The sequence below is a fragment of the Lacerta agilis genome, chromosome 17 (genome assembly GCF_009819535.1).
Source record: "Lacerta agilis isolate rLacAgi1 chromosome 17, rLacAgi1.pri, whole genome shotgun sequence".
Classification (NCBI taxonomy): domain Eukaryota; kingdom Metazoa; phylum Chordata; class Lepidosauria; order Squamata; family Lacertidae; genus Lacerta; species Lacerta agilis.
Window position 1 is genome coordinate 4516682 of NC_046328.1, and position 27114 is coordinate 4543795.

A 27114-nucleotide genomic window follows, 5' to 3' on the forward strand; every position below is an offset into this window, starting at 1 on the left:
GGAGGGAGGGAGCGCGCCAGCCAGCCAGCCAGCCGGAGTCCGGGCTCTCCCTCGCGGCGGCGGCGGCGGCGGCAGCATGTCGGGCCGGTCGGTGCGGGCCGAGACCCGCAGCCGCGCCAAGGATGATATCAAGCGGGTGATGGCGGCCATCGAGAAAGTGCGCAAATGGTGAGCGAGGCTGAGCCGCAGGGAGGAGAAGGAGAAGGCTTTGTTTTTGTCTCGAGATTTATTTTCTTTAAGGGGGGGGATGTGTGGAGTGAGAGAAGGAGAAAGGGGATAAAGGAAGAGGGGCGGCGCGGGGGTGTCGGCGCCCTCCCCCTCCCCTCCCTTCCCAGACAGGCCAACATTTCTCCTTGCTTCCGAGTAGGTGGATGGGAGTCCCATTGTGAAAACACCCACACCCACGCATGTGGCCTACTCATCTTTTCTCTCCTCACAACCTCCCCCCCCAATGTCTTCTATCTCTCCCCTCACTCAGTTTCCACCAGATACCCTTCAGGGCTTTCTCCTTTTAGCCCCTCCGCCCGCTCATTGTTGAACCCCCCCCCCGGCTCCCCCCTACCCAGTTCCTAGTACAGACCCCTTAGTGCTATCCCTCCTGAGTCGCCTTCCCCTCTCTCCCCCTCCCACCCCATCTATTCCCCCCAGGGCAGCTTGGGGGCTCCTCCCACCTCCGTCCTCTTGGGAGGCTTCTTCCCTCTTGCACATAAGTTGAGCACACACCGCAGCAGCGTTCCCACATCCTCGGGGCTTTTCTCCCATCTCCTTTTCCCTTAGGAGCTTTCCCCCTTCGCTTCTTGGTGCTGTGCCCTTTATTGGTTGTCTTCTTTCCATAGATCCCCTAGAGTGGGTTAGTGGGACTCGCCCCAAGGCAGCCTTGCAGACTTACTTCTCTTTCCCCTTGTTCCCCCCCCCCCCCCACCGCTGGATGCTCACACCAAACTAACCCACCCACCCAGTTGCCCGAGTTCTTCACCCACCACTTTCTCACTATGGTAGCTTTCCCTCATCTTGCTCATAACCCCTTGCATATGCTTTTGGACCCCCTCCCCTTTGTTGTTGTCTTCCCCCCTATGGTCAGCTAGAAGTCCCCCAGGCACCTCCTTTTTCTTTTTTGGGGGGGCTCTTTTTCTGACTTCAGTTTCTTGTGCATATATTTCTTTGTCCTTCTCTCCCCCCCCCTCAGTCCCTTGGGTTTTTGTCCCACCCCTTACCTTTTGATGGTTTTTGCTCAGCAACCCCACCCTCAACTCCTTGATTAACGTCATAGAATCATAGTATGGCAAAGTAGACCGTGAGGGTCATCTGGTCCAACTCCCTGCAATGCAGGAATCTTTTGCCAAATGTGGGGTTCTTGAACCCACAACCCTGTGTTTAAGAGTCTCATTCTTTACGGACTGAGCTATCCCTGTCCCTTTGTATCATATCTTAGTGCATTTTGGGTGCCTTTTCTCTAACAGACCCCTGGGTCTTTCCCCTTCCTAATTTCTTCCCATTTTCCTCCATTGTAATTATTTTAAGGTTTTCTTTACCCAAGTGTAGTGCCCCCCGCAATTTTTCACTGTTAGATCTTCTTAAGCCTCTCCCTTGCTCTTATTCTTAAGCCTCTCCCTTGCTGCTTCCACCTGTCTCTCTTCTCTCCCTTGCCCCTTTAGCCATAAACTCATTTGGCAAATGCGTTGGGATGGATTCCTTGGTGGGCCTCCATGCAGGCATCTTCTTCCTGTCAACTTTCTTCTTGTCCTCACTGTATATTTTCCCAAGTGACGCTTCTCACACCCACTGATGTGCGAGTTCCCTGTTGTGTGAGATAGATAGATATTCTCACCATTCCACATCCTGTTTGGCTGAATCTGGCAGCAGGCAGAGGAGGACTTCTCTCTCCAAACTCTTCTTTCCTCTTTGAACCCAATATGACCTCTTCCCCTCCCAACTGCCCCTTGACCTAGATTTGAAGCATTCTTAGACCAGACATTCAAATTTTTTTTTTATCTATCTAGCCTGGACAGGCTCTTCAGTGTCTTTGGCAGAGGTTTTTCCCTTGCAGTTGAGATCCCTTTAACTGGATAGAGACTGAATCTGGGGCCTATGACTGTGCTGTAGCCTCTGCAGGTATCTCGTGAGCTCTTTTCCCTACCATGAATTTTACAGACACTCAGTCTTTACCATCACTTTGTTCAGTGTATGTGCTACTGCTTTCTGTGGCTATTCACACAACATATTTCTTAGAATGTGCATGGCAGCACCTTCCCAATATCCTCTTGGTGCGCTGTCTCCTACTTTGCTGGGGGGGGGGGCAGATCCCTTTTCTGCACAAGCTAATGATCATTTGCTGTTGTAGCTCCTTTTATCCTTGTGCACCTTCTTTCTGATACCCCCTGAAGTGTAGTATTGCTTCTGCTTGGCTCCCTTGCGCTTTTGTTTGGTTGGTGAGAAAGATAATAATGTACTTTGTGAATTGTGATCTGTGGGTATTTCCTTTTTTATTTTATTTTTAATTCAGAAGGGGGAGTATATTATGGTGAATAGGCATCAGATGTGACTTGGACTTCCATCTTTCTTTCAAAATCCCCATGCACTTTTAAGTGTGAATGGTTGTTTTAAATGCTTTTCACACATTTCAGAGGAAAATCTTAAAAGTGATAATTCTTGAAATTCTAGGTAAAGTTTTGAATGTGTGTGTGTTCCGATATTTTAATGGAAATGGGTCAACCAAGTGAACGGTTTTAAAGATTTTTAGTTTTGTGCTGCAAATCACATTGGTTCCAGCTTGTATTGTTTAATTCTAAAATCTGAGTGGAGCTATACAGGGAGGGTGTAATTGCTACTTGAATTTGTTTGAAATTATATAATTAAAGGTTGTAACCTTGGTAGAATTGCCCTCTTTTGTTAAATCTTTACAACGTTTTAGCATTTTATTCTTTTGTGGGGTTTTTGTGTAGTTTTTATTGTGAAAATCATTGTGGCACAGCTAAACAATGCAGCAAAATGGTTATTGAAGCACAATAGGCAATCAGTGTGCTGTTTGGTATTTTTGGATCAGATAACATGGTATGAATGTAATTCAAGATGGGCTTATTTTGTAAAACAATGTGATTGAGTTTTTGTTACACCAATGCACAGCTCATAAAAAGCAGAAATCATTGGATTCAAGGGTTTTGTGTTGGATAAAATAGTTCTTCTATAGGTATATATAATAAGCAAGCAGAATACAGAAAAATTGGTTAGTATCCTTCTTTACTTTACAGAGTGGATGATTGCAGTTTTAAAAGCTGTGAGGTTTGTGAGCAGTTCAGTTCAAATTGCAATGGGCAAATAGCTAAAAAGTGCCTTTTCTGATGCAGACTGAGAAGAGGAATTCAAAATAGAAATCCAAGCCATTGTGTTGAAAAGCCGAAACACTTCCAGCCTTGTAGTCTTAATGATAGTACAAAGTTCTAGGAATAATGCTTTTGCTGTGCGCTTAAGAAAACACACTTTGCTGGCACGCACTTTTAGGAGCCTAACATAATGCAGGGAGAGATGGAGATGCTCATTATCAGCATCATTGTAGCTCGGTGCTTGATGCTCCTTTTGCTTTTTCAAGGCAAGTGTGTGTCTTGTTTCCTTTTGTCATTCTTTGCCAAAAGTGTGGAGAAGAGAAAATTGGAACCTTGCTTCTTGTTTAACAAATAAGTCAAGTGAAACTTTTTTGCCAGCATCTTCTGTTGTCATAGCAACTGTGCACAGGTGATCACACTGGCTCATTCCTCCAAGAGCAGAGTGATGGGGAAAGCCATAGAAATTTTGCAGACTTCAATCCTGACATAGCAGCCTTCCAGTTGCTGTGGGAAACCTAGTCAGATCCTTAAAAGGATTGTTCATGTCACAAGTTTAGACAGACCTCGTTCTTCAGATGAACAATGTAGGACACCCCCCTATTTTTTTCCATTGGGGAACTAGAACAAGAAGAAATGTACAAACCTTTACTAATGTGCAGTGAAGGGTTGGTGGATATTTTTGTATTCTGAGATGAAAGATTGTTGGCATGAAATTTAATGTCTTTACATGCCTTCTGTGTGCTGCACTGTATTGAAGACTTCAAGCTTGCTATTGCTGAAGACACTTTGCGTGGTATGGCACTGGGTCCCAACATACGTTGGGCCTTCTTGGTAGTGGCGCCCGCCCTGTGGAATGTCCTCCCATCAGATGTTAAGGAAATAAGCAACTATCCTATTTTTAAAAGACATCTGAAGGCAGCCCTGTTTGGGGAAGTTTTTAATATTTAATGCTGTATTGTTTTTAATACTTGATTGGGAGCTGCCCAGAGTGGCCAGGGAAACTCAGCCAGATGGGCGGGGTATAAATAATAAATTATTATTATTATTATTATACATTGGGTACAGCTCTGTGCGTGCATGCACATGTGTGCGCGTGTATGTAGAATGAGAGAGAGAGATGGTGCTGAAAGAAGAAAAACCTGCTTGAAGCAGCCATGGGAAAATAGCAAAACAGACCAGGCATACATATATCTCTCACTGGAAGGTTGTTGCAGGCAAAATGTTCTATGAAAAGTTATTCCATTGCTATTACCAAGTGTGATTAATGAATGCTGGCAAACTTGGGAAACCCAGTAGTTTTAGCAGTCATTGGCTACCTTTGACGGTTCAGGTGCTTGGATCACCCTCTGCATTCATTCAGTCCTAACTGCTGAGAACAGACAAGTCCTTCTCCATCAGCATGGCTACTGACACTGGTTTATTCAGCCTCCAGTCAAACATCTGCTTGAGACAGAAAGGTTTATTGTTCAGTATTCATGTGGTTTGATGGTGTTGATTGTCTGTGGCTTGATGATTAGAGAAAGATTTTTTCCTTCTGAGGCACATGGATTTCTGTATTTCTGCTTGTTCAAGGTGTGCATCTGTGCCGGCGATGCAGCCTTCTACAGTATTTATCAGATGGATACGCTGTAGCTTTGAAAGCTCTAAAGTGGTATCTTAGGCATGAGGTTAAATAGGGACTTGAAGGCAACCTATGATGAAAATGATTTATTTCAGTGCCAAAGTAAATGTCTGTTGAGTATTTCTCATGGGTATGTGTTATGTGCACTTTTTTATTTGATACCTATATGCATAGTGCAGGCCAGAGAAACCAGGTGATCCTATTACTAGTAGAAATAGTTGTGTTTAACAATGTGCTTAATCATATTGATGTGAGTGATACTTAACATATCTAATTTACTCTGGCTTGTGTCCTTAACCAGTTTGTAGAAGGAATTTTATATTAATCTACCTTTTGCTTAGGTCCATATTAAGATAATGTGTTAAACTAGAAAAGTATGTCACTTTTTATCCATAACTGAACTTGAGATTAAAACGTGCCCCAATTTTAAAGAAGCTGAATTCGACCAAGATATGAAAAAACATTGGGCTAGTCTGCTGAAATGGTGTGGTGCAGTTAACCAGATCCATGGGGGTCAGTTTCTGTGCAAAAGAGGTACAACCCAATCTGTTTGCACTGCTGCATGCCTGATCCTAGTGCACCCCCCAAAATCTTTATCCACAGGTGTAGCAGTCCTCCCTAACCCTAGTCAGCCTCCTCCAGCTTCCCTGGAAGAAAACAAATGTCATTGTGCCCCCTTATAGGCCATTCACAACACAATAGAGAAAGGTCGAGATAAACCAAGAAACAGAAGTATGACTGCCAAGTGAAATGCTTACAGGGAGGGAAAATGTATATTAGAAAGTGTTAATTTTAAAATACTGATGGTGATGGTAGGTAAAAAGAAGAAATACCCATCTTAAGTAGCCATGGGAAATAGTCAAACAGATCAGATAGCAGCCTATGTGAAGTAGAATCCTAATCCTGCTGGAAGAAGCTGCTGGATTTTCCCTGTTTTTTCTTTATTATTCAAGATTACAGAAGGCATATACGTCCCTAAGTATCATTCATACAAATTATCTATAAGCCAAATTGCGCTGAGCAAGCCCTATTCCATGCATACTATCCCCTATCCCATGCAGATGTTTGTAGAATGGGGAACTATGTAATTAAAATAGAGTGCTTCCAATTAGATACTGCTTTTTGAAGGACAGGTCAGTGAAGCAGCATTGCTAAATTGGGGGAACTAATTACCTTTTTGCTAAAATTTGTAAGCTGTCATAGTGACTGAATAGGACATACTGTACAGTCGTACCTTGGCTCACAAACACCTTGGGAGTCAAGCGTTTTAGCTCCCGCACGATCGAAAACTGGAAGTGATTTTTCCAGTTTTCAAATGTTCTTTCGGAAGCCGAACGTCCAAAGGGGCTTCCGCAGCTTCCTGCAGCCAATCAGAAGCCACGCTTTGGAAGTTGAATGTTTCGGAAGTCGAACGGATTTCCGGAACGGATTCTGTTTTACTTCCAAGGTATTACTGTACTGGGACATAGTGTTTCTATTCCATATCCTTCCCAGTGTCTCTATTCCCTCAGGTTCCCTGATTCTTCAAGTGTTCTGTCCCTTGGCCCAAACCCAAAGAACTGTGCAGCTAACACTGCATGCTCAAGGGGACTTTGGACTTGTATTTCTTAATAAAGCAATGGAAAACTGCTTTTGAATCTTAAGGAAGTTTCATAAGAGGTTTGTACTGAGAGGCATGGGATACTCAAAGAAGAAGACGTTAGTCTACTGGGCACATCTCAGACAGCTTGTTAAATCCTGGCTAACAGTTTTTTCAACATATCTAGGCCTGAGTTCAGTGCTCTTGATCATCTACATTAGTGGTGGTGGTGGGGGACCTCTAGCCTGGGGGCCAAATGTGACCCTCCAGGCCTCTCTGTCTGGCCCTTGTGACTCTTCCTAGCCACATCCTTCACTGCCCCTGCTTCACCCCCTTCTGGAGTGTTTTTGCCTGGCTGGAATGTGTCCTGGAGCTCTGATAATGTCCTCTGCTTACCTGGAAGGAAGATAGAGAGGGATGTGTGAATGTGTAGACTACTAAATGGGTAAAATAGCTTCCCTTTGCACTGGCAGGTGACCCCCCCAGATGGTTGCCCACAAGGGAATGTGTCTCTTGGGCCAAATAAAGTTAAGTCAAATCAACATAATTAAATGAAGACACTCAAATATCAGGGATAACTTTCACTCTTAGATATTTTTTTAAAAAAAAATACTAACATAGGTTTCCTCCTGTATTCTACAGTTGATCGAGTGAAGATGCTGTTTGTGGCTGCTTTGAGATGCTAACAGGTATATTGAACTTTTGGTTTTCAAATGCAGCATCTCTAATACATTGTGGAACAGATTCAGTTTAAATGTTGTTTTTATAACTAGAAACACTTACACAGGTGTCTTGTATTCAAGAGAACAGCAATAGGTTCATTCACCCATTGGCTTAATTGCTTAATTACATAAGACATGCAACCTTACGTAAACTGCTGAAGAGCTCTTTTTTGATTAAGTGGTCTATAAATTTTGTTAAATAACAAAATACGTTTAGAACTCAAATTTAGAGTGCGTTCTACTTTGGTGAGTTTCTTTCAGTTGTAGGTCAGCGCTTTGGATTTCAGAGCACTGATAAACATTTCAGAGCATTGAGCTTTAGGAATGGAGACTGGCTCTGTTGGATCAGAATGTTAATGTTAATATATAAAATACATGTTTTCAGAAACACCCTTGTAAGAAATGCTGCTGTAAGACACTCAAGACTTTTATGATGTGGATGGCCCCTGTTTCTAGATAGTCTTGGTCTTCACCCTTTTCTCTATGATGAATAGCTACTGAAATGAGCAGGTGAAATATAGCTATGGAAGGATTGCTGCTAATTTTCCTGGTGTGTCTCATTTAAAAACAAAAACAAGCTTTGTGATATCACAGAAATGATAAAAAGATAATTTGGACTTCTTTCCATTATATTGTTATTCTTAAAATTCCACTAAACCTCTCACATTCTGTTCTACAAATTAATACTTCTGGCCTACCAGGGAACCCTTCCAGTGTAGCTGATTTTGTTACTCATACTTGCTGGGACTTGCAAGCAGTTGAGTTCCAGTTAACTGTACATGTATGTGTGCTATATCACACGGAAATTTAATGGGGTGTTTCAGACATAACACAAGACAGTGGTTTGGCATTGATTGAGTGACGAGTGAGCAGTTTGGGGTTCGGGCGCCTCAAGTGAAGTGATTACCTGGTTTGAGGCATACCAGGGCTTGCTCATTTGCCTGAACTGGCAAGTCCTGGTTTCGCATTTGAGTTTCATGCGTCATGTATCCTTCCAAAGTTTTGCTTTCTAAGCCTGAGAGCCTCCTATTGTAGAAAAGCTCTCCAGCTGCTTGGATTTTGCAGAGGGGATTGGAGGGCATACATACTCTGTCATGTGGTATTCCTGCCTCTAGGAATTTGGAGTTAGTTGGTATACCTTTATACTTTGAGAAACTTAAAATTGATTTCGGTTACGTTTCCCCTCAAATTAGATATTATCTGCTGTTGTGACATACTAAATGACCAAAGCATTGTGTGCAGTGCATGTGCTCTCTGAATGGGTAGATCTCTCTCTCTCTCGCTTTGTCACTTTTGCTTGTTGGGCAAGCAAGAAGCCTCAAAATGTCAGAGGTATCTGCTGATTTTAAAAGATAACGTGACTCCTGTATTAAATGCAGACAACTCTACACATCATCGTATGTTCTCAGGTCCCTAGAGAACATACCACCAATCTGAATAGGTTGTTACAGACCTTCCACAATATATACTACCACATCACTCTTTAATGTGCTATTTTGAAACTAACATGTGTTATCTTTTTGTAGGGAGAAGAAATGGGTGACAGTTGGTGACACATCCCTCAGGATTTACAAATGGGTACCAGTAACAGAGCCCAAAGTAGATGATGTAAGTATTTCAAGCAGTGAAAAGCCAGGAGCCAAATGGCTTCTGGAACATGACTTACAGGTGCAAAAGCAGCATGGCTAGTTGCCATCGCCTCCCACCCTCCAAATGCAGCAGCACTTTTTATTTTTTTTATTTTAATACATGAACTAATACACAGTTCAGTCAGTGACACATTGTTAATTTCACATGTTTAATAGCAGTTCTTAACTGAACGCCACAATTAAGAGAGGTGGTCATGGGTGGGATGAAATGACATGAATACAGTTTAAACAAAATCGAAAATTCTTTCTAGTAGCACCTTAGAGACCAACTGAGTTTGTTCCTGGTATGAGCTTTCGTGTGCATGCACACTTCTTCAGATACACTGAAACAGAAGTCACCAGATCCTTAAATATAGTGAGGGAGTGGGGAGGGGTATTGCTCATGAATACAGTTTGTTTACTTATGAAAGCAGTACCCCAATGGAGTCTCTTGCGCATATCAGAAGGCTTCAGGGGAGTAGCATAGAAAAGGGGGGTGATAACAGCTGCCCTAGCTCTTCTGCAGTGGAGATTTATTTCAGGCTACTGCAAATCTCAACTGGGTCGCTAGGTGGTGCTCTTGAGTTGCAAAAACTACTGGTGACGGGTTAATTTCGAACACTGATTTCAAGATGCCTTATATATAACTGGAGGAAATGCAGAATAATCTTCAAAACAAGAAGATTGACCAAGTTGTGAAAAAAAGCTAGAAAACACTTAGCCTCTCGGTGAGGCTTGAGTGTGCGTGTGTCTAAATAGGAATAATGGGAACACATCTTTCCATTCCTGTTGGAATGAAACTTGCAAAATATTGTATTGCCTAGTGTCAGCGCTTAATTGGAATGTTTGCATCAGAATGACTGTTTGCTGTGATTATAACCACTTTATTAATGCATTAAAAAAAAAAAAACGGCTATGAGATCTCCAGAACTGGTACCTAACATGCAACTTTACAATTAATGATACATTAGCATCATGGAAAGTTTATTTTAAAGTCAAAGGTTCCCTGGAAAGATACCCTCCATTTTTTCATTATTGCTATTCTGTCTATGCTGAGGAGTTTAGAGATTGCAGTGTTAAAAATTGCATCCTTTAATCATTTTGTAGGCAGTGTCTACAATACTGATTGCATAGCTATGGTGCTTGTGTGACTGCAATATTTTCACCTGTTTGTCTCAACAGACATACACAAATGGGGGTAAGAGCAAAACCCCCAACATGGAGTCAGTGCCTTCTGTAGCGTTAGGCTGTCATCTGGCCATCTGCTTGTAATTTTTTAGAGTGTTGCCTGACCCTAATGCTCTCATCTCTGAGCCCTGCCCCTCTCTTTTCCCCCTTTCAAGCATCTGGCTTCTCATTCTCTCCGCAGGGACTGTGTGTGCTTTGAGAGCAGTGCATCTGTCACTTTCTCCTAGGAGACCAATTACGTCACCTTCTAATTGAAAATGCTGCATCTTTTTTCATACATGGATTTTTCACACGGTTGATATTATCACCCCTCACTCGGTTATTTTAGCTTCTGTAGCGCTGTTAGCATTTGAGGGAATGGATGGTGCTCCATGTAGCATCTGATTAGATTTGTGGTTTCACGTTGATCTTTATTGTTGTCTACACCAGCATATATAAAAATACTCCCCTTGCTCCAAATCAGATATCTTAATTACAGTGGATGCTTGGGTTGCGAACGCGATCTGTGTGGGAGGCGCATTCGCAACCCGCACCGCTGTGTCTGAACACGCCCGTGACGCAATTCGGCGCTTCTGTGCATGTGCAAAGTGCCATTTCACGCTTCTGCACATGCGCGAGTGCCAAAACCTGGAAGTAACCCGTTCCATTACTTCTGGGTTTGGCACGTTGCGCAACCCGAAATCGCGCAACCTGAAGTGGCCATAACCCGAGGTATGACTGTATTCATTTTAAATTGTGTAATGGTATGAACTATAAATCCTGCCCACCTAGCAGTTTGAAAGCACATCAAAGTGCAAGTCGATAAATAGGTACCGCTCCAGCGGGAAGGTAAACGGCGTTTCCATGCGCTGCTCTGGTTCACCAGAAGCGGCTTAGTCATGCTGGCCACATGACCCGGAAGCTGTACGCCGGCTCCCTCGGCCAGTAATTTGCACCGCAACCCCAGAGTCGGACACGACTGGACCTAATGGTCAGGGGTCCCTTTATGAACTATAAAAGAGTAAACTAAATGTGAGTTAAATACAAAAATGTTAAAATAGAGTGTATTTTATATAACCTCCTAGAATTTAATCCACAACTTTCTATAAAACATATTGACCAGAATTAAGTGCATTATAAGTGGTTTTCCTATAGAAGGAACAAGCTGCTTGAACCCTCGCATTCAAAAAGACTGTGAGATATAGATATGGATACTTTCATAAAGTATGTAAAATGTATATTTGTGTTTTGTTTTTAAAATCCAGTGAGAGTGGATTACAACAAATTATGGGCTTGGAAATGGAAACCAAGAACAAGAAAGCTATGGCAGGCGTAAGATCTAGCTTCAGAATCACATTGAAACTGTCCTAAATTTCTCTGAACTTACCTCACTAGTCTTACATTCCTTTCTTAAGCTAGTTTCATGTTCCTCTCCACTGCAAAGTTCATTGGATGACTATAGAATCATATAATTGTAGATTTGGAAGGACCCCAAGACTCATCTAGTCCAACTGCCTGCAAGGTAGGAATTGCAGCTAAAGAATCCCTTACAGATGGACATCCAACCTCTGTTTAAAAACCTCCATTGACTTTCTGAGGTAGCCAGTTCCATTGTTGACCAGCTCTTACAGTCAGAAGGTTCTTCCTAATATTAGGCAGAATTTCCTTTCTTGTAATTTGAATCCACTGGTTTGGGTCCTCCTCTCTGGAGTAGCAGAAAACAAGCTTGTGCCATCTTCTGCGTGACAGCCCATCCGATAGCTATCATATCTCCTCTCAGTCTTCTCTTTTCCTGGCTAATCTTACCCAGTTCCCTCAACCGTTCCTCATAAGGCTTGATTTCCAGACCCGTGATCATCTTGGTTGCCCTCCTCTGCATACATTCCAGCTTGTCAATATCCTTAAATTGTGGTGCCCGGAACTGGACTACAGGCAGAGACTATTTTAGGCATGTCCAAGGTACACGTGACTATGCATGTGTGTATTGCCCCAAATCTGAAAATGACACAGAAACATCACAAAAAAGGGCGGGGCAGGCTTTTTCAATGATGTTTCAAATATACACAATTTCACTTAAACATGTGGTGCCTTGGAGTGTAACCAGTGCATAAATGGGTACTGTACTCCAGGTGGGGTCTGACCAAGGCAGACTTAAGTGATACTATTACTGCCTTGATCTGGACACTTGACTTCTGTTGATGGAGCCTATGAGGGTAAAAAAAGGAGAAACAGCACCACGTCCCTTGTCCTGAACTATTTGGAGGAAGAGCAGAAGAGAGATTTAAATAGTAATATGAAGAGTTTGGATTTGATATCCCGCTTTATCCCTACCCGAAGGAGTCTCAAAGCGGCTAACATTCTCCTTTCCCTTCCTTCCCCACAACAAACACTCTGCGAGGTGAGTGGGGCTGAGAGACTTCAGAGAAGTGTGACTAGCCCAAGGTCACCCAGCAGCTGCATGTGGAGGAGCGGGGAAGCAAACCCGGTTCACCAGATTACGAGTCTACTGCTCTTAACCACTACACCACACTTTTAATATAGCTTTTAATGAGGCAAGCTCTGCAGTTTTTGCTATTAGTTGTGAAAATGTGCAGCTTTATTTGCCATCTCACTGTGGAGAAGAGTATTTGGAGTTTTAGGAATACAGGAAGCTGCCTTATATGGACTCAGATCATTAGTCCATTTAGCTCAGTATTGTCCATGCTGCCTGGCAGCTGCTCTCCAGGATGTCAGACAAGGTTCTCTTCTTGCCCTACCTGGAGATGTGGAGGGTTGAATATGGAACCTTCTGCATGCAAAGTAACTTCTGAGTTATGGCCCTTGACCCAAAATATTTTGGCATTAGTCTGCAGGAAAGTGACATTGTCCAGCTCTTTTTGCAAATACAATGAGATGATCAGAAATCCATGATTTGAAATAATTACAGCTGTACTGTAAAACGGAATCCGTTCTGGAAGTCCATTCAACTTCCAAAATGTGAAACCAAGGCGCGGCTTCCAATTGGCTGCAGGAAGCTCCTGCAGCCAATCGGATGTTGTGCCAGACGTTCGGGTTCCAAAGAACGTTCGCAAACCGGAACACTCACTTCCGGGTTTGTTGCGTTTGGGAGCCAAAATGTTCGAGTCGCAAGGCGTTCATCAACCAAGGTACGACTGCACATGTATTTTAACTATGGTACGACACATGCAGTTTAACTCAAATTATGATCAAAGAGTTGTAAGCGATATATTCTGGATTGTTTTCTTAAGTAGTGAATATATATATATATATATATATATATATAAAGAAATTGTATAGCTAAAACATACCTCCCTAACTAGGATTTTCCCAGTTGTAAATAAAATATATTAATTGTACTTTTAACTTAGGATGTTGTGTGAAGTGCAGATCAGAAGCTTGTGTCAAGCATTGGTGTCCCAGCCCCACAGGACCATTTGCCTGGGGAACTTGTAGCCATGGCTGCTACAACAAACAGCTGCACAAGCCTTTGGGAGGCAGAGGTGTGAGAGGGCGTTAGAAGTGGGAGGGAAAGAAAGAGGGACAGAGGCAAGTATTGCCTGCGGCACCCCTGACCATCCTTCAAGGCACACTGGTTGAAAACCACTGGGTGACACCATTTTGGATCCTGTTTCTTTGATATCAATACAGTGGTTCCTCAGGTTACAAACTTAATTTGTTCCGGAGGTCCGTTCTTAGGCCGAAAACGTTCTTATCCTAAAGTGCGCTTTCGCTAATGGGGCCTCACGCTGTGCATGCGCCTCTGGCGTGCGATTTCCATTCATATCCTGAGGTAAAGTTCTTAACCCGAGGTCCACCGTATGTCTTTAATTGATTAAAATCAGTGGCACCGAGGGATGCTTGGTTTGCACAAGAGCTGCTTAAACTAAAGTTTCAGTTCATAAAACAAACCATATTTAGTAACTGGGAATTGAACCTTGGTTGAATGGGTAAAAGTACCAAACCCCTGATCATTGGACCTTGCAGTGGAGACCACACGATTTCATGACTTATTTTTCCCCCCTTCTCAGAAAACCAAGAACAAGAAAAAAGGTAAAGATGAAAAGTGTGGATCTGAGGTTACTACTCCAGAGAACAGCTCTTCTCCTGGGATGATGGATATGAATGGTGAGTGGAGCAGGGAGACAGTACCAGATGCAGCAGCTGCAGGTGTGGTGCGGAAGAGGGGCCTCCAGGCATGGCCACTTGACTTCCACATGGATTGATAACCAACATTGGTTTAGTGTTTGGCTATGGCTGAGATCTGGGGTCCCTCCGGATACTAGTATCACCAGACACAGTTATGGACCACTTTTTGAAGTGTTTAGCACAGGCATAGGCAAACTCCAGCCCTCCAGATGTTTGGGACTATAATTCCCATCATCCCTGACCACTGGTCCTGTTAGCTAGGTATGATGGGAATTGTAGTCCCAAACACCTGGAGGGCCGGAGTTTGCCTATGCCTGGTTTAGCAGATTAAACAGTATAATCTAAAAGGTTGCTGGGCAGCGGCTGCTTCAGAGAGAGAATTTTTCAGGCTGACTTTGTGTTGAATTGGTGCTGATAGGTTTGGTAATGGTTGGCTTTCGTCTGGCATAGAAAATGAAGCAGTAGGAAGGGGAAATATCATTTGGTAAGTAAGGTGTAAGGGAAGGAAATCTTAGCATTGTTTCCATAAGTTGAAATGAAGTTTGAAGCAAGTTATATAAAGCGTTTGCTGAGTGATAATTAATTTTGATCTCCTACGTTCCTGAATTCACATGTTCCATACCCCATTTTCTTTAAAGCATAAAACATTGGATAAGATCTGAAACCAGCATGGGTTCAAGCACTTCCAAAGTCAGTGTGAGGCCTGAGAGATTTTTCCTAGCTTAAAAGAAGGATGGGGGTGTCTCCCAGATCTTGCTATGAGCTTGGGAGAATCTTGTCTTGCTCTTTTGTGAGACCTGGGAGATTAATTTGCCTTTCTTCTGTCCAGCAGAGAGCAAGGACTGTTCCTTCCATCGTACTGGGCCTCTGAGGCACTAAGTTCTTCCAGCACAGGCAAAACCACTCCCTCTCTCAGGAAGTAGCAGCCCTGGAAAGAGCTGCAATATTTGACTGGCGATAAAAGCTCAGCATAATTTATGGTCCCTCTAGATTATTTTGGATACTACCCTCTGGCTTAGTGACTCAAAGCATTTTTAGAAATAGCCTGCTCAGCCTTCTTTTGAAGAGATTGTGCAGCCTTCCTAGGTCACTTCTCCAGTTGCTAGACCAATCTGATGGTTGAGAATGCTTCCCCTTAAATCTGTCTCTCTGTACTCTATATCCATTTACTCTTCCCTTTTTGAACGAAAAACAGTTAAATAAGCATCCCATAGCAATGTTCTGAAGAACACGGAATGTCGTTTTTGGTAACTGCATTTCATCTCACTTGATGCACTCGTTTCACTCTGGTTCAGTTTTGTTACCTTGTGAATAATACTGCTTCAGATTCTCATCTGATGTCAGAAGAGATTCTAGGTCACATGGGGGGTGCTTTCCTGCTGTAATATGTGTCCCTGGAAAGCCTTCAACCTGACAAAAGAGAGTCTGGAGAATTAAGGTTTTCTCTCCAGAAGCATGTACTTGACAGATTAACACTTAAAGTGAGTCATTAAATGTTACCATGGCTACCATCAGTGGAATCTGTAATTTTCCAATTCTGAATGTCTTTGGTGAGAGGCAAAGTAGGTAAGGCGATAGCTATTATTAGCCAGCATCTTTCATCAAGAGTGGGGAGACTCCATGGAGGAGTTTTTCAGTCGGTAGCTGTGGCCAAAGCCTTCTTCTTACCTATATTAAGTTGCCCTTTATTTATTTTTTGAGCATCACTTGAAGCTGTCCTTACGCTGATTCAAATCTCACCCAGCAATGTCTCCCATAACTAGTAACTACTCTTTAAGATCTCAAACCCTTGGGTCATTCCCACCACCTGCTACCACATTTTTCTAGCTGGTGGTGATTAGGATTAGATTTAGGACCTTGTACAAATAAATCATGCATTCTGCCACTGAGGTATGGATCTCCCTATATTCAGTTGTGAATCCTTTCCCTGGGAGAGCTGCATTTAGAGAGGGTCTGCATAACCATGGTGGAGTGGAATTGGTCCTCTTTGCTATAAGCAAGTTCAGGCACCTGGAATGGGTCTAAATCTCTCTGGCTAAGTGCATCCATACACAGCCAAGTAGCGCTGACTAGATGTTTATTGGCATGAATGAAGGATGAATTTTCCTGAAATCTAATTACATGCCATTTTAGGTATATGCCATTGTCTGATGCAATTTAGGAGATGCAGCTGGATTTTACTCCATAACTGTGATCTCCTTCAAGTGGCTTTTTAGATGAAGCATTTACCCCTATGAAGGAGGAGCTACTAACATTTGTAGCAGCCGTGTTTCCTGTGCATCCCAGTATTCAAACTAAGCTCATTTGATTTTATTACAGGGTAGAACTTAAAGGATGAACTGCATTGACCATTATTGACAAAAGGACAGTCACAAATACTGCATTCAGGAGTTATGTGATCACATTCAGCATAACAGGGACATGTATAAGAAAGGGAAGAAGGAGCATATCATGAAAGAACAGTATAAAGGAGTAGCCAACACTTGCAGGGAGAAGGTCAGGCGGCTAAAGCTCAAAACAAGTCCAGGCTTGCAAGAGAGGTTATAAATAATAATTAGTGACTTTTTTTGGCTATGTTTGAAGCAAGAGTGGGTCCTCTGCATGAAGGATATGGAGAAATGCTATTGGGTGACAGAGTGAAGGCAGAACTGTTCAACTGTTCAGTGTCAGTGCTCAACCTGGTGTTAATGGAATAAAATAAACGATGCAGAGAGGGAACTGCAGCCCAGGATAGGAAAAGAGGGGGAAGGGGAACACCTAGCTACTTAGAGACCAACTAATGTATCTGAAGAAGTGTGCATGCACATGAAAGCTCATACCAAGAACAAACTTAGTTGGTCTCTAAGGGGCTACTGGAAGGATTTTTTTATTTTTTATTTTGTTTTGAACCCAAAGAGTTCAACCTGGGTTTGTCGTCATCCTGGAAAAAAGTGACAAGTGGGTTGCTTCAGGGTTCTGTCCTGAGCCTGGTGTTGTTCAACATCTTTATAAATTACTTGTATGAAGGAATTGAAAGAAAGCTCATGTAAGAAACAGTTGAAGGAGTTGGGTATGTTTAGCCTGGAGAAGAAAAGCCTGATAGGTGGCACGATAGCCATCTGCAAATATCTGTAGGGTTGTCACATAGAAGATAGAACAGAGTTGTTGGTTTCTTTTTTTTCCTTTTTTTTTTTTTTGCTGTTCCAGAGCGTAGGATCCGAACCAATGGATTCAAATTACAAGAAAGTAGATTCTAAACTTCTAAACACTAGGGAGAACTTTCTGAGAGTAAGAGCTGATTGCCAGTGGAACAAGTCTAACTTGGAAGGTGGTGGACTCTCAGTCAATGGAGGCTTTTAAACAGAGGCTGTCATCTGTCAGGGATTCTTTTTCTGTGATTCCTGCACTGGAGCTTTGGGTCCCAACTCTTCAGTTGCATGATTCTATGTCCAGATTCTGTGGCAGTGGAGCAGGTAGGACATATGCTTGTGGGTGGAAAGAGTACTTCACTTTCCTTTGTTGCAATTGTGAGCCAGCTCGCACTGTGTTTGCTCTCTCTCTCCACCACTCCTTGGAGAATTTTGCTATAATGTGAGTAGCGTGACTTCAGCATATTATATAGTCATATTTTTTACAAGAATAATATTTTCTTTATTTTTAATTCTGGTCGCTTAAGTATTGCATGACTGTACTGAACATTGGCCAGTATAAAGTCCCCATCAATACCACAGATTTAGAATACCTCTTTCATCACTTAAGCCTCCACTTTTTTAAAAAAAATAATGGATAAATCGCAAACTTTGGGCAGCTTCTTTGAGCTTTCTCTGCATATTTAGACAGCTAAGAAGAGTCAGTGAACAGATTATTGATACTTGAAGTACAAACTAGATGCAACAGAGGCAGCCATGGTTGTTTTTCTGTGACATTGAAAGGATCTGCGAAAAGATCTCTCAAGTAATTAACACTTACATTGGTCTAGATTGAGTTGAGTGCCAACATCGATATGGATTTGATATGGAATACTGGGAAGTGTCAGAAATGTAGCCATGCAATATCTTGCTGTATAATATTTTCGTAAGAAAAAAAGTTGTCATCCTGCAGTTTGCCTGATTGCCAATAGGTGGGCATGTCAAGTGTAATATGACAACAGAACAGCAAGCAGGCATACAAGCAAGTGTCAAAATGAGCTGCAGGGGAACAGTCAGGACAGACGGGCGTTGTTTCCAGGAACTGTCCTCCCCTGTTGCCATTGTACACCTGACACAGCCATTTTGGTCTTGGCTTCTGCTGCTGGGGAGGAAGAAAGCAGCTACAAAGCAAGATGGCTGCTGAGGAACTGCCTTGGCAGGCAAGCAGCCTTGGGGCCAAAAAAGAGGTTACTGAAGGGTACTTTCTCCTCTTCACCCCTCTCTCATCCATGAGTGGTGGTTGGGATCTTGGGATTGGAGTGAGCTGTGAGGGGACTGGGAATAGCAACAGGGGTGAGTGGGCGGGTAGGCAGGGGTGTGGGGAGTTGTGAGAGGTGGCGGTTGGATGGGATGGGGGGCAGAAGAAGTGAGGGGATGGTGGAGTTGGGTAAGGTGGAAAGGGGTTGGAGGGCTTGGCAGGATTGGCGAAGCAACACATGCAGGTCAGCAGCCCCTAACATGTAAATAAAATTTTGGGAATCTTCATCGCTTTCACCAAGCCTGTCTCTTATTTACAGATGATAACAGCAACCAGAGTTCCATAGCTGATGCTTCACCAATAAAGCAAGAGAACAGCAGCAACTCTAGCCCCCTGCCAGAGCAGAACTCCACAGGGCAGGCGGATGGCCCTGGAACAAAACCTGACGATACTCAAGCAGATGCAAAAGAGGAGCCTGGTTCAGAAGGTAATTCATGTACAAATCTTCCTACTCATAACTGGTAGGTAAACAGTTGGCATTCCATGTGTACCATATAAACTTCATTTGTTAGCAGACCCACTGTGTCTCCCACTTGAGAAGGAGGTACAGTGGTACATCCGGTTGCAGATGGGATCCGTTCTGGAAGTCTGGCCGGATCCCGAGGTTTTTGCAACCAGAGAGACCGCTTCTGTGCATGTGTGTGGGGCGGTAGAGCGCTTGTGCACATGGCAAAAACTCGGAAATATACTTCCGGGTTTGCCGCTTACGTACCCCAAAGTTTATGTAACCGGAGGGATACGTAAGCGAAGGTACGACTGTAACTATAATTTAAGATCTGCCCTTCTTCCTACTGATTTGAAAACTGACACTCTGTTTTCACTTAGTTACTTTTTGCTTTCGTTGACCACATTCACACAATGGTTTATTTATATGTGGACGAGCCTCCATAAGCCCAAGGAAAGTGTTAGACTCATAAGCTTCCCTTTCCCTCCATGCAGTCAGGGAAGGACTTCTATCAAGTGTAGGCATGCTTTCAACAAATACTTGGTTTAGTGTTATGTACAAAACAGGGATTGTGATTTACAACAAACAATGGTTAACTGCTAAACAACTCCAAACCATGTCTTATGAAGCTGGCTCGTTTAACTAACCATTGGTTGTTATAAACCATGATTCAGAGTTTCTACATTTCAGTAAACAGAGAATAGATAATTTGAAAGCAAAGCAAAACTCAGTGGAAATATTGTTCCCGATGTGCTGCTTGTCTACACAGTGCTGTTGTTAACCCTTGGCTTAATGCAAGAGTGGGGAACTGGACCCACCCACCCAGCCGCCTGTTAAATTATGTGCCATCAGGTCATTCAGATTTTAAAAATCTGGAGCATGCTTAGAGTTTCTTCCTTCTTAAGTTTGAATCCAGGTTGTGACGGCAAAGATTCTGGCCAAAAGCAGGAATTGCATTTGGCACTGAATTTCAAATTTCAGCAGACATCAGCTCCACCTAGTTACTCCAATCAGGAGTTTAAATTGAAAACATGCTGAATGCAAGCGCTGCCTGCCGAAGAACAATTGGGAGCACACTCACCTTAAGGCTTCTGCCTGCTTGCAGCCATGGGTTATTTGTGGGGCCTGCCTGGTGTTTTTACATGAGTAGAACGTGTGCTTATATTTAAAATGCATCTCTGGGTTATTTGTGGGGCATAGGTATTCATTCATTTTGGGTTTTTTTCCAAAATATAGTCCGGCCCCCCACAAGAACTGAGGGACAGTGGACCCGGCCCCCTGCTGAAAAAAATTGCTGACCCCTGGTTTAAAGCATTAATAAAAACCATAATAAACAATAAAGTAAAAGCATAAATCAACATTCTACATTTCTGACTGGCATGTCTAAGCAAATTTTTTTTTTAACAGGCTCCAATAAGAGTACAGTAAAGGTGTCTGCCTCATGTCAATAGGAGGGGTTCCTATCAGATTGGGGGCTAAATTGAACCTTAAAGCGTGCCTTATAAAATGCACTCATTCAGATAGTCAGCTGTGACATCTGTTTTAACTTTAATAGTTCAACATTTATTATAGGTCAGATAATATGGATGTAGTTTGATAATTCCTCTTCAGAGGAGAGGTCTAAATTATTAAGTTTTTAATCAGAAAATAAGGAAGGACACCATGTTCAGGTTTTGGCAGAGAAATCCATGCAGTTTTTCTCAACTTGTACAAAACTGGATCTACTTAGGCTATGTCTTCTGTTCATAATGTTTCTGATTCTGAATTTAGATTCCTCCTATATGTGATAGTAGGATGACAGTTGCTTATAAGTTTATAAGCTGCGGCTGGATTCCTGGGTAGATCCAATTATGGAGCATGTGTTTTAACAAGTTGCATGAAATACAAAAGCCTTTCATGTTATGAGATACTACAGTGTGTACTTAAAAACCCCTTTAATGCAAATCTAGCCTTTAGTGTGATCAGGTATGCTAGATGTGCTTTCAAATCAAGCTCTTGCATTGCAGCCTTGTGAATACTGGAGGGGGTTACACCCACACCTTGCATTGCTCTGCTAAAGGCTTTTCCATGTCCCATAAATATTGTCTGGATCCTTCCCCATATCCATGTGGTCTTGGCCTCCCTCTAGTGGCCAGCTCAAGATTTCTTTTGTATGTTGCTTGAAGAAGAAAATCAAAGGCTTTCCCCCCCAGCCGGAACCTCTTCCGGCAAACCCTCTCTGTGTACATCATCCTGGGCAGGCGGCACGTTTTCTGTGTGCAGGAATTTGGATGGACCGGGAGTGATTTTGGCACTTGGCTTCTTTTCCGAAAGAAGCCCTTTAAGGGAGGCAACATGGTGCGTGTTTTCTCTAAAGCATGTGCTCTCAACAACTTTGGCGTCATCCTGAATAAAGCTCAACAACTTAGGGTTGTCTGCCAAAAAAGGTGGGAGTTCCTATACCTCTTTTTCTAGAAAAAAAGCACCGATAATAGTAATAATTCATTTTTCTACTGTTTTTAGCCAAAGATCCCAGAGCGGTGTGTACAACATTAAGAACATAATTTACACAGCATCATAATGGCAACATAATACACAGCATCACAATAAAATAATCATAACAGGCCCCCCATTTAAAAGGCCATAGATTGCTCCAATGCCCAAGTGTCCTTGCGTTCCAGTCCAAAATCATTTTTTCTCCCTTCTAGCTAAGACAACAAATCTGTAAGTGGTCAATGGCTGGGTGGAAAACAGAATAGCAACCTTGGTTAGATTAATTGACTTTAAAGCCCTTTTAAAGTTGGGCCAACAAATCTTGGAAAACATAATTTAATAGCAATACTTAAAGCCTGCTATCTGCACTTTTAATGTCTCAGAGGTGTTCCATCTTCATTCTTATACAGAAGGACATGCTTCGTCCCAAAATATGCCACATATATGTATCTTCTAAGATCAAGTAAAGTGTGCATTTTTCTTCAAAACTATTGTTTGGTAGCATGCAAACTTATGCAGATTAAATAAACTAAAATTCATTTAGTTATAATCTCTTAATTTGGTGAGAACCCTAATGAGAAGTACTATATACATTGGTGATTCAGTGCAACCTTCTTAACTCTTTCAGATGCTTCCGATGAACAGAACTCACAATCTTCAATGGAGAATTCCATGAATAGTTCAGAGAAAGTGGAAACTCAACCTTTGGCAGAAAACGATATAACCACAGATGCATCTAAAAACTCTCAGGTAATTCAAAACCATAGATACGCGAAGAGGTATTGTCAACAGTGCGAATGAAAGTTTGACCTGTCTTGTCCATTGGATTAACTAACATCTATGTGCTCATGCTTTCTAGTTCTGTGAATGCTTTGATTTCTTTCCACTTGAGCATTGACAGTGAGCTGTTGTGCTTTGCACTTGGTCTAAGCAGCAAGTTGCCGTTAATATGGGAGAACTTGTTAAAATATTTGAAGTATGTTCCATAGTAAGCCATGATGATCCTTCTAGTAAATTGCTAGATGATCCTTTTAGGACTGTTATGTTCCTTTCCACGTAAAGTGTTAATAGGCTGGAAAGATGGTAATGTCACCAGTTTGAAGTGAACAAATTATGGCAAGGTAAGGCAGCATGTTCCTTTTCTTCTAAAATCCCAGCCAGAAGGTATGAAGGTTGTATTCCAGCCTCGATTATCTTCTGAGTCCTCACGTTATCCCTCCTTTTCCTATGTGTCTGGGAATTCATACAGCCTTAACAGTCCACAAGCTGCAAATATGTCTTCCAGGTGCTTACTGATACTTGTCTTAGTATGTCTTGCGAGGATCATAGAATCATAGAGTTGGAAGGGACCCCAAGGGTCATCTAGTCCAACCCCCTGCAATGCAGAAATCTCGGCTAAGGCATCCATGACAGATGGCCATCCAACCTCTGCTTAAAAACCTCCAAGGAAGGAGAGTCCACAGCCCCCCAAGAGGGGACCGTTCAACAATCAAGGAGCTCTTATTGTCAGAATGTTTTCTCGTATGTCTTGGTGTGTGTGATCTTATGGGGTGGGGCTATAAGGTAAATGTTTGTTGCCATTTTGGGAACTAGGACCTACATGGGTAACTATGATGGCAGCTTTCGTGTTGCTTTGTGGCCATGGCACTTGCTTTCTGGGGTTGTCTTGTACCTCTGGAGCACAATAACTATTATGCTTTTATTCAGTAATGATGCTGATTCTTCTTTTTCTCTCTCCTCCCGTTAAGGACTCTGAAGGAGTGCCACCTTCTAAAAAGATGAAAGTAGAGGCTCCCTCTCAACAAAACATTGATGAAATATAGACACTAGATTTTTCCTGGCCAGTTTTTATGTAAGGTACATCAGTGGGCTAAATTATATAGAACAACCATATTTACGTATATTCTCTTGGATGAGGACAGAACTCCTATAAACTTTTCAAGTTACCAAGCAAAAATCCAAGAAACCAAGCAAAGGCATAATCTCTTCAGACACTGAAAACTTTTCTTTTCTGTGAAGCAAAACGTTGAGAATTTAAGTTACTGTCTCTGAAATGGTTGGAGTAAACAACTCAGGAGGGGTCTACGCACTGTTTCTAATGTCAAAATTACAATTATGTTGCTGCTGTATTTTATCACATTCTCTATTTAACATTATAAGATATTTAAGGATGGTACAGGTCAGGTCTTCTCATGTGAAGTTCATCCTTCTGATGTGATGTCTGCTTTTTTCTTTTTTGTGTGTGCCTTGTGTTCCAAAACAAAAAACAAAAACAAAACCAGTGCTAATTTTTAAAACTTGTTTTTGACAGTTCTCTCCACTGCAGAGTGGCCTACGGTTTGTACAATGCCATATAGGAAACTTTTCATTGTGTTTGTTTTGTTTGTTTCTATTTTATACCCTGGTGCTTACTATTTTAACATAAGAGCTATTGTGAGAGAAATCAGGAAGCCATTTTCACTGTTGGAGTCCAGAGAGAACCATACAGCTGACTCTTGGTTTTTCTGCATCCACAGGGATGACTTATTTTTAATGCATCAATTTGAGCCACCCTCTTCTGGCAACCTCCACAGAAATGCATGCAAGTTACACAGTAACATAGCTTTGAATAATTTCCTGATGGCATGCCTCCCCTTGGCTGAATAATGTAGTCTTTTAAAACAAATATACCTAAAGTGAACAAGCTTTGCTGTTTACTTAAATTGGTGCTGGTTTGGAAAAGTATTGAAGCAAATTATGCGTTTTAAGTACTAGATCTAGATAACTTTATCAGAGTCTTTTTTTAAAAAAGTGGGACAACTATAAATACAGGTACAAATAGGCATATGTGTTATGACAGATGTAGTTTTGATTGAAATGAATTTCATTGTACTGTTCTTTTACAACCAGTTTACTGATACTCCAGGCAATACTGTAATTGAGGCTTACTTTTGTTTCAAGAGTAGCTTGTAAATACAGTCTTGTTACTTCCATAATCTCTTCTTCAGACATCTCTCTGTTTTTGAAAAGTTCAGTTTTATTTCTTGCATGTTTGACTTGGCAGGAGGCAGTTTGTAAATCTTATTCATGCTACGTGGCCATTGAATATGCTGAACCATCTATCCACCAGACGCTTGGATGCTCCTTGTAATCACCAGTATAACCACATAGTTGTGACTAATTCCTTTTGAAATCACTGCAACTTCAGTTGTAACATTTTAGACATTCCCAATGGGGCTTAATTGTGACTAGAACTTGCTGGGCCCGGCTTATTATGTTTTGCACATCTAAAGAGGTGTTGAGCCCTTAAACCTCCGTTTGATGGCTAGGGAAAATATGTGTGCGAATGGAAAACACAGGTGGCATAAGGAAGCAATGAGTCTTGATAACTATGAAACTGCAACCTGCAGCTGTAAATGTGGTTGCATTTAATTTATAATGGAAGTATTGAGTGACCTTTTTTTAAGGGAAAAAAAAAACCTGCCTCCAATCAAAACACTGCATAAAAGTCACTTACTAAGCTTTATTTCTGATTTCTCCAGCGGTGAAAATGGCTTGAGCTTTAACTACTGTATTGCATTTGCAATGAATTCCAAGAAAAGTTAGAAGAGGTGGAGGTGCCAATTCTGACCTTCCATCACAACATTTGTTAAGCTGCAAAGAAACTGGCTGATATATTTTTTATGTTAAAATAAACATTTTGCATCTCATCAAAATTAAAATTGGTTGCAAATTGTTCATGAAAGCAGTGTGCTCCCTCCAAAGTCTCTTTGTGCTTTGATCACAAAATTCATTTAATATCAGAAAGAGGTGTTATATTTGCACAGTATACATAAATGGTAAACTGGTTTCCCCACCCCTTGAATTGTGTATCTGCTTCAGAAATGTGGGTTATGACTGGTTAAATGGCAATCGGTATGGACATTAAATCCATATTTAACCAGGGTTCGTTTTTTGAAAACATATTGGCTGATCTATGACATAGACAAATATATTTTTGAACTTTAAAAAACTGTAATTATGTAGCTTTTAATTGATCAGTGCTAAAATGTCAGTGGGTTGGAAACCACTGTTGATATGTTGTCATGCCCAGTAGTTGCTGTCTGTAGAAGCTTCAATTTTGTGGTTGTGTGTTTTTGATTTGTTTTACACAGTTTCCAAGGAAGTAGATAGGCTTTTTAAATTTCAGAGCTGAATCCTGTACTTAATAAAATATAAATAGCACTAAAATACCTCAATTTTTTCATTAGGTAGAAATGTTTATTGGCATTACTGACACTGATAAGCTTCGTGACGAAACTGGCTTCTTAATTCCTACTGTACTTTCTTTCCTCAGTTATGTGTCAGCCATTCACTAAGGCCTGCCGCCGCCACGCAATTCCCAGTGTCTTTCAGTTGGGCTTGCTTGTGCTTGACTTGTGAATTGAGACCTGCAAATGAAAGATGGGTGGCAGTAGCCTTTGAGGAACTCTGCAATCATTTTGCTATTCCATGACTCAAAAAAAGAAAACCAGCATAACCACAGTGGTTAGTGGCTCTGCTTTGATTTGCAACGTTAGATATTTGGATCCTCTATCAACAAATAGGGGTTGGAAAAAGCAAATGGAATTGGACTCCTTGCACCCATTAGTGTCAGTCTGCACCCTTTTATCAGGATGGAGGAGGATCTTGATGCTGTTTGGTATGCAGAAATTTAAAAATGTGCCCACTGTAACTACTCTGCCTTTTGATAGGCCATTTGAATGTGCAAATTCAACCAGCAAGGAACGGATCTTGCAACCTTTGAGATTTGGTACTGGGTCCATCTTTTTGGTTTGCTGCCATCTTTAGGGATTTTGTTTTATGGGCTTGCTTGGAAAGGGCTGTATTGATAGCAGTGGGGAAGGAGTGAGGAGAGAGAGAGAGTGTGTCGACACATCTTGCATCTCAGTGACTGGAAGTTCTCAGGCAGGCAATAGGTGGTGTCACCACACACACACAGCTGTGCAATCTCTGCTCATTTCAGTGGAGGTCTTGCAGCATCAGTGGTTGGTGGGTTGAATCTGACATATTTTTTTTTTAGAAATAGCGTGAATATCAATAAGTGCTTCCTTGTTGACACACTGGGCATTTGGACACTCAGTTACTCTCAAACTACATCTGTATACATAAGCTAGCAAGGTAACTGATCTTTGTGGGTTATGGGGTGAGGATGGAGGCCTTCCAGTTGGGCAATTTACTCAGTCAAAACATTTTATAGCAGAATGTTCATTTTGAAGTTCTTATGGGTGGGGGAATAGTTGTTAACATTCCAAAAAGTGCTGGCACTTAACAACAACAACAACAACAACCAGTCAGTGAGGCAGCATAAAATTACTGGCTTTTGTGGTAGCTTGCTTCATACAGAAACATTGTCATGTTTTAGAATGTTCTTTATATCTAAAGCCCTGCTAGAAGGTGTAAAGAATTTTGTGGGTTTTTTCATTACCTAATTGTTTTTTTCCATCTTAATGATTTTGTGTGTTGTACAGCAGTATAATTTTTCACTTATTTATTCCATCAGTAGCTATGGTTTGTACAATGTACAATGGTTTCATTTAAAAAAATAAACTTTAAAGTCACAACACAAAA

General features: G+C 41.8%; 1 protein-coding gene across 1 annotated transcript; it reads left to right on the forward strand.

Moving 5' to 3' along the window:
- Positions 1-27114, forward strand: BCL7A (BAF chromatin remodeling complex subunit BCL7A). The gene is made up of 6 exons (XM_033174226.1): positions 1-168; positions 8769-8850; positions 14066-14162; positions 18868-19035; positions 22154-22275; positions 23274-27114. Exons 1-6 carry the CDS (start codon positions 77-79, stop codon positions 23346-23348), a joined length of 636 nt encoding a protein of 211 aa, XP_033030117.1. The 5' UTR covers positions 1-76; the 3' UTR covers positions 23349-27114.